Genomic DNA, 8,507 nt, shown 5'->3' on the forward strand with positions numbered 1-8,507 from the left:
AAAAAAAAAAAAATATATATATATATATATATATATAATAACTTTTACTATATTTCTATACTGCTACTATATTACTGTATTGACCAATCATAATCCAGGACTGGAGATTGAAAATCTAATTATATTAATCAAATCATGGTTATATATCTATTATAAAATCAAATATATTGAAATGCGTTGTTATTTGCTATTATTGTCATAATCCTTGTTATGTTAATTACTGGTTGATGATGCAGTTTATTTAATATTAGTATAAAATTGTTATTATGATAAATGTTATTGAATGTGAATATATATATGTATGTGTGTGTGTGTGTGTGTTTACAATAAAAAATAGACAATATTATATATATTATAATATTTATTATTTTATAATAAATATTATCGTTTAATATAATAATATTTTGACATGTAGTAATATAGGGCTGTATTTACTAACAACTTGCATCAGGGCAAACCCTGGAGTTAAAAAAAACTTTTTTAAGATTATTACATGCAATAAAAAATCAACAATGAAAAGACATGGACATGGTTATTTTTGCGGCTGACCTTATTCCATATGCATTTGTAGGAGTTTCCCTTTCAGATGCGATATTTATGGGAGGAGAGCATTTAAATAAATCAGCGTGATATTCTAAGGTTTGCAGTAGTCAGTTTACTGGCATTTGAGCTATTATTTAACACCCAAAAAAGCATGTCTTAACTGTCTTAACTGAACTAGTTGCTAATTTGATCTTGGTAGATTGCGTGGGTCATTATGGAAACAATCTGGCTGCATCTCTGGTCTTTAATTTGTGAATTGTCAGTAGATCACCTGTAGAACTTTCCACTCCCATCAGCACTGTTCTGTGCATCTCACACTAATTTGCCTGTTTATTAAATCTGCCCCACAGTTTTTAATGTAAAATGTTCTCTTTATCATGGTCTTATTTTCTCCATTAGGCCAGTATGCTTGTAAAGATGGAAGGAACAGCCCTTGCCTGGTCTACGTGAGCTTTAACCATAAGATCTATGTGTACTGGAGAGTGGAGCTGGAGAGGATGGAGCCCACCAACCTGCTGAGTGTGCTGGAAGAGAGACCCGAGTATCCAGACCTGCTTCACAGACTGGGAGTGGGTGAGTGGATGTCTGTCTGTGTGTGTGATCGTTTGTAGAGCTCAACATTGCTCACATGACCATCTGGAGAAGCATGGGAAAAATATATATGCCAATATATAATTTATGAAACGCATGCATTGTAGTGTTGAAACTAGGGATGCACTGCTATTTTGCTGAAATGATGGTCGATAATGGTTAAGAGAGATGATAATATGATTCAATGAATTCAATTTTTTTTATTGCTTTAAACTCCAGTCTGGAATTTTACTGTGTAAAATGGCAACCTGGCAGAAAAAAAGATCTCTGGTGTAAAAATAACCCAGCACAGATGCTGTTCTTCTGAAAGTGTTTTGTGTGAAGTCCACGCAGAGGCTGAAGAGACTTTTGAACACGTGTCACATCATTAAAATTTCTTGTGACGCGGCACAATTTGCCTTCGTATTTGAAAGCGTTTGACTGGGCTGAAGGGGGGGCAGGTCATTCTGCTCACTCAGACTCCTGCCACATGCACAGTTGTTAATGAAAAGCCAGCTTGACTTCCTGGGGCCACTGTTAATTATTCATCTTCTGAGTCTGATGTGCTCCCACAACGTGATTTTCAAAGCGTGATTAGCTTACTGTGCCACGGGACGCAGCCACCCTGGACGCCTGCAGGTGAGAGGAATCACAAAAGATGGAGAGGTATAGTGGGTGATGATTCGTGATGTTTTTGGGGATAAACTGTAGGTGGAGATTCATGCCAAATGAGACACATAAGGCCAATGTCTTTACCAATAAATGGGTAATATTTTATATTCTTTTTTCTTATTATTTTATTTCTTATATTACTTATTTATTTAGTTAGTTATTTTATACTTTCGTAATGTTTAACACGTGTGTTTCTTTTCAAGATGGCTTTTATTTCCAGGTTAATTGCTGACTTTTTGATTCCCAGATGGAACATTTCAAAATTAGGGTTGATTAAATATTAAGTAGTAGATTGGAGAGTTTGTTTTAGTTGAATTTTACTGAATCTGTAAAATAACTATATTATGCAAATGTATTCAAAGGGATATTTTAAAAAGCATTAGTAGGCATGAATTAATATTGAGGCTTTTGGAGCTCTGATGAATGTTCTTTGTGGCATTTCCAAAATATCTTCGATGAGTCTAAAATGGATTCTGACGACAAAAAGGTCTCCGTTTGTGCCCATTTTTTAAATGTATAATTAATTTACGCAGTGCTTTCTATTCACACCCACATACACACACATGCAGGCTTGAAATAAGCTTTAGTTTGTTTCTACACTGTCTTCAGTGTTTTGCATCCTGCTGGAAAGCTGAGAATCATCACCAAACGAGCATAAAACTCTGGGTGTGTGTGTTTGTGCACCTTACAGATATCAGTGACACAGTAGCGGTTCGGAAACTCATTGGAGACGTGCTCTATGGGAACATAGCGAAAGACGACAGAATGAATCACGACTCATGAACACGACTCTTAATTTCTGTAAATAGACTTTTAATAAAATTACATCACGATATTTCCTCTGTGTCTTTGTCTCATTTTGCTACATTTACAACTGCTTTTCAGTCCGTTCACTCGTCAGTGTTTCCTTTCTGACCATTTGAAGCCATTTTGATCAGGAGGTTCTATTGAAATCGGTGGAATACATGCAGTATATTTTCATAGCCCCTTCACAAAAAATAATGATACTGTTATACAGTATATTACATTACACAAAATGGTAAGCTGGTTTATTTAAAAATCCCATTATTAATATATAATAGTTACATATACTGATTATATTTAAATTATATTGTTATATAGTCACTATAAAATAAATGTATTTTTTTTTTATTAATAATGCCCCCATTAATTGTCATACCTCCATGTAATAATAATAATAAAATCACAACCATTACATTTATATATATATATATATATATATATATACACACACACAATAATAGTAATTATTATTATTATATAAAAAGGTATATACCTTTTTATATAATAATAATAATTACTATTATTGTGTGTGTGTATTCTTGTAATATGCCTTATTAACAATTTTTAGTGACATCATCCTCCAAGGAAGTGACATCATTATGATGAGAAAACAAAAGCACAAACATCTGTATTAGCAACAGATTGAATTAACTCTTTGATTTTTTGTAGTTTAATTGGTTTACTTAACTTTAAAACATTCTATACCGTTTCATAAAATTACAGAAATCAATTTTATATGATCAAAATTCTAAAAGGTGCTCAGCGATAGCACAAGGAACTTTTAGTTGACATCCTGATGTAAGATCCCTCACAGCCCATTATTTGGAACCTTATTTTTAGGTTCCACCCTGTAAAATTTCTTGCCATTTTGTAAATAATTAATAAAGTTGAAATATCTGAGCTTGAGACTTTCTGAAAGTCTGGTGAAGTCTTTTATATAAATACTTCTTAACGTAGAGATGTATTTACAAAGCTCAAAAGGTACTGTGTAATGGAATTTATTCGTATAGTTTCAGAGGTATTGATCATTACTGAGTGATGTGTATCTCCAGGTGATAAGCAATAGCCAGGAATAGAGCTGTAGACCTATGCTTTCCAGGGAAAGACTGAAATCCTTGTGTCTGTAATGTAGGAGAAGCCCAGGGGGAGGATTCAGTGTCCCACCCCCTGCTCTGAGCCTGTGGAGCTTCATGCATTATTGATGCATTATGAAGAACCTTTGCTTTAGGGAGTAGAGGAGGACACATTGATTTCAGCTTTTACATTTGTGTGTGTTTACTTCAGGGCAGGAGCAATGTTGGGCTCAGGTGTCATCATGCATTATGAGGTTTCCTGCTGCTGAGGAGGGAGGACAGATTGAAGTGTGTGTCCGTGTCTGCAAATTCAGTTGTACTGAAACATCGTCAGTTCCATGTGTGTCTGCCCTTGAGGCATATCTGAGTTCTGTCTGCACTGCAGTTTACCGCACAACACTGGGGATTTATGAGTTCTCCAGACACAGCTTATGTGCTTCAGTGAACACAAACACAGCTTTATCCTTTCAAGAGTTCACACACTGGTGGTCAACTACTGAGAGTCTTGTGAAGGCGAATGAAACCGATTATTAAAGACTGTTATTATTGACAAAAACATCATAAACGATTATCAGTACACCCTACGCCAATCTCTCAAAATTAAAGAAATTAAAAGAAATTGTAATTAGCTGTAACTTAAGTTATTTTATAGTTATAATTTATTACAATTAATAATACAATAATAATAATATTCAAAATTATCACCAAGAAAAACAGAGCAGTATTTTGCTGGTTTCCAGAATACTGGTCTCGTGTTATTTTAGTATTATTATATATGCTATTATTATTATTATTATTTATTAATATTTTGTTGAATTCGTTTTTTTATATTTATTTTTTTATATTTGTAGTTATTTTGTTATATATATTTGTCATTTTCATTAGTTTTTAATATTACAATTTAACTTTATTTCTGTTTTATTTCCGTTTTGCAATTTTAGTACTTCAACTTTAACAGAGTTATTTCAGTTAGTTGCCAAGTCAAAATTTCAAATTTTTGTTTAAGATTTTTAAGTTTAAAATCTTTTTATTTTATTTCAGCTTTATTTCAATTACTAGTTAACAATAACAATAACAGCACTGGTCTTGTGATTTCAATATGGCTGCCCCCGTTACGCAACCCACTCCAAGTAAAATAAGACATGATTTTAAACAAGATTTTTTGAAAAGTAGTATCCATTTCTTTCTATATAAAACTTTTTAGTAAGGAAGACATGAATGTGTGCATCATTTAATGGTGTGTGCAAGATACTAACTGACTACTCTTAAATATGACAGCAGTTCAGTCCCTGGAATTTAGTTTGATCCCTCTGCCACCTAAAAAAGCCATGTACAAAATGATTTTCGCTTAAAAGTGCAGAGTAGGAAAAAGACTTGAATGGTCAGCACTCGTCGTTCTTGTCAAAGCTACTTCCTGTTTTACCATATACGGGCACAGTAGCCATCAGGGAAGCCTACTTCTCAGGGTCACACTGTGAATTTAGTGGCATTAGGTGACATGTGAAGTCCGTGGTGGCTTTGGCTGTGTATTATTGATTGTTTTTAGTATGGAAACTTGCATCATGAATTCTAAATGGGCGGCGCGTTTGATTAATTCTGTGTGAACTGAACTCGTTGCCCAGCTGTAAGAAAACATTGGGCAAAAAAACTAGCTTATGTGGAACCAGCAGATAACTGACCCTGGGAACAGACCGCCCATGGGAATCTCTCCGACCAAAATATGAAAGTTGGTTCAGTTCAGTACTTTCATTTGTGCTGCAAGCTTCAGCAGTGTTTCTGTGTGTGTGTGTGTGTGTGTGTGTGTGTCTGAGTTTATTAGAGGTTTCAGGTGTTAGTGATTGTGTACTTGCGCAAAGAAAAGTAAAGAATTCCTGTCATTTACACTGAGAATCCTTTATCTCCCATTTATGGTTGTCTCAATGCCAAGTGCACTTCCCAGGGAGTTGACCTTTTCTAGGACTGTTCCGTTGTCAAAATCAAGCATTCCCTAGAAGTTCCCAGAATGCACCATTAAAACCTACGATTTATTTACGTATAAGTGCCAGGAAAAATTTTGTCATTGAATTGAGCCATTGGCTGAAAGAACTTTTAATGGGTGCTATTCAGTGTCTGAAAAAATGTCTGATGTACATTTTAAATTGACAAAGAACAGTAAATAACACGATTGTGCAAATAAATGAATAAATGAAATATTATTAAATACATACAACCTTTCTCATTTTTTGTTATTGTTTTTTTTTTTTTTAGTTAGCTTTGGTTTTCCTGGCTAACCGCATGTTAGCTAAGCCTATAGCATACGGAATGTTTAAAATAGCCTGTTAGCTAAGCCCATACCCTTCACAAATGTTAAAATTAGACTTTTAGCTTAGCTAGGTCCCTCACAAATGTTTAAATTAACATTTTAGCTTAGCCTATACCCTGCGTAATTGGTCAAATTAGCCTTTTAGCTTAGCCTATAGTACACTTTGCAGATGCTGAATTTAGACGCTTAGCTTAGCTGTACCCTACACAAATATGTAAATGAGTCTTTTAGCTTGGCCTATACCCTACACAAATGTTCAATTATTATTTTGATGTGTATTACACATTTTAGTTTGATTAGGCCTAACAAAAGTCCAGCAGATTGAATTATGTTGCAGTGTTCAAATGTCGCTATATATTCTCATGTCAATAGACTAATTCACAACATAGGCAACTAAAAACAGAATTATATGTAGTGTCTGTACGTGAAGAAGCACAATAATATTGCCCAATACCATATAGGCTCATTATCAAATTGTGTGTCCTTACACTTTCAGAAAACAGGTACAAAAGCTGTCACTGGGGCGGTACCTTTCCAAAAGATAAACTTTTGTACCTTATTTACCCCTAAAGGGTGCATATTGGTACCTAAAGTGTAACTATTAGTACCTAAATAGTACATATTAGTACCTTTTGAAAGGTATTGCCCCAATGACAACTTTTGTACCATTTTTTTCAGAGAGTGTAGTCAAAACCCCTCGGGCTGTGCCAGATGCTGCTCTTTTGAAAGTGAAGGTGTCAGTTCCACCACAGAGGCTGAAGAGACTGTTCTGCCACGTACATATCATTTCAATTTTTCGGGGCACAGCACAATTTGCTTTCATTTCAAAACTGTTTGAGTGGGCCAAAAGGGGTCAGAGAAGATTACTTTGCGAAGATGAAATGAATGCACCTGGGGAAGCTCTTGGAAAATAGTAAAAAAAGAGGTGTGCTGTCTTCTCACTGGTCTCCAGAACGGTGTGGCAGACTTGGTTAAAGCTAGAGGGAGCAATCCAGGGCTGTCAGCTGAGTTGGAGACTATGGCAACTGACAGCCAGGAGCTGAGCTCTCCAGAGGCCTGTTGGCCTATTTGCACACAATACAAGGACAGTAGGTGCGAGTGTGTCTTCATGTGTTTGTGTTCATGCTGATGCTGTTTGTAATACATCAAGGTTAATTACATCAATGAACGCCTCCCGTCTGTGGTGCTTGAATGTGACTCATGCTATTTAATTGATTGTATATAAATTCTTATGACTTATGCGGCAAACACATTCTCAATTATTATGGTTTTGTCTTGTTGAAATTTAATGAGGAATGCAAATGTGTTCTTTAGTAATTCATGAGTTTATATTGCCAATGTAGAATTAGCTGAAAGTGTGCTTACGTTACTGTTAGAAAATTATTTTCATTCAGCAAGGACATTTGAATTGATCAAAAATGACAGTAAAGACATTTATAATGTTACAAAAGATTACTATTTTAAATTCTATTCATCGATCTCAAATTATATTCTATTCATCATGGCAGGCTGGGGCACTGCCTCAAAAGAGGGTGGCCGCAAAATGAGCATGATGAGAAAAAAAAAACATTGTAGAATCTATGGTACACTATTAAGAAGTGCTGCTAACCTGCAAATGTTATTTTAGGGAGCTATTTCTACCTGATCTAATCATTAAATTTAATTTTATCACTGTAACCTAATGTATAGATTAATTAGGTTAATATTAAGGGTTGAATAATCAAATAAATTAGGTGTTACCACATGAAAAATTGTACATATTCAATGAAGAAAAACACTTAAAGGCTTTACTCAAATGAAAACATTTTCATACCGGTTTTGTCTCCACACCAGTTTTTGTTCCGTTCTGAGTTATACATTCGAATCCTCTCATTATAACATACGGAGTGTATACACAATGAAGCTTAAATAATAGATTGATCGCGCAGTGTAGAGAGATGCATTGGTCATAACAGAACTTTTTGAGATCGCGATGAACAAAGAGTGACAGCTTTTTAGTGATTATAAAGGGAGCGCTCTTTGTGAGCTTTCTAGGCTATAATCCATTCAAAATTAAAACGTTTGTTTTTCGGTCGCACACACTTTGCAAAGTTTTGGGAATGACATCCGCATATTTATGCGGGATTCACTCTCGAAATAGCAGTAGCAGTGATAACCCTAGCAATGGATGGGACAAAATATGTGAAAATGGGCATTAAGACTTACTTCTGCTGCATCTCTCAAATCAAGTTATGCTCAAATCAAGCTTGCACCTCAGGTTGGACATCAGTATCGTAATTTAATATCAAACAAAAGTCATTGGTTCGTGTAACCAATCATAATGCCGTCCAACCTGCATTAGGTTGAAGGTGAAGATTATTGGTACAAAACGAACAAGCACTTAAAACATGCTACTTGCTCCTCCCGTTCTGTTATTGTTATTAACCTCATAAAATCTACCCAGAAAAATGAAACCAGATAACCCAGGATTATGTTAATCAAGTCCAAATGTGTGTCTGGCATGATATCAGCATTGGCAAAGTGGTCCAAAGTCATCTTATCTT

At 34.9% G+C, this 8,507-nt stretch overlaps 1 protein-coding gene across 1 annotated transcript in view; it reads left to right on the forward strand.

Annotated features, from left to right (window-relative positions):
- Nucleotides 1–2,611, forward strand: part of LOC107664837 (integrin-alpha FG-GAP repeat-containing protein 2-like) — a 7,581-nt gene extending 4,970 nt beyond the window's left edge. Inside the window, exons 6-7 of the mRNA XM_016455519.1 lie at nucleotides 943–1,116; nucleotides 2,477–2,611. Coding sequence (XP_016311005.1) covers nucleotides 943–1,116; nucleotides 2,477–2,568 — 266 coding nt within the window. The 3' untranslated portion in view covers nucleotides 2,569–2,611. The remainder of the gene's footprint in view (nucleotides 1–942; nucleotides 1,117–2,476) is intronic.
- The last annotated feature ends 5,896 nt before the right edge of the window (nucleotides 2,612–8,507 follow it).

This window comes from Sinocyclocheilus anshuiensis, unplaced genomic scaffold (assembly GCF_001515605.1).
Source record: "Sinocyclocheilus anshuiensis isolate Anshui unplaced genomic scaffold, SAMN03320099.WGS_v1.1 scaffold299, whole genome shotgun sequence".
Taxonomy (NCBI): Eukaryota; Metazoa; Chordata; class Actinopteri; order Cypriniformes; family Cyprinidae; genus Sinocyclocheilus; species Sinocyclocheilus anshuiensis.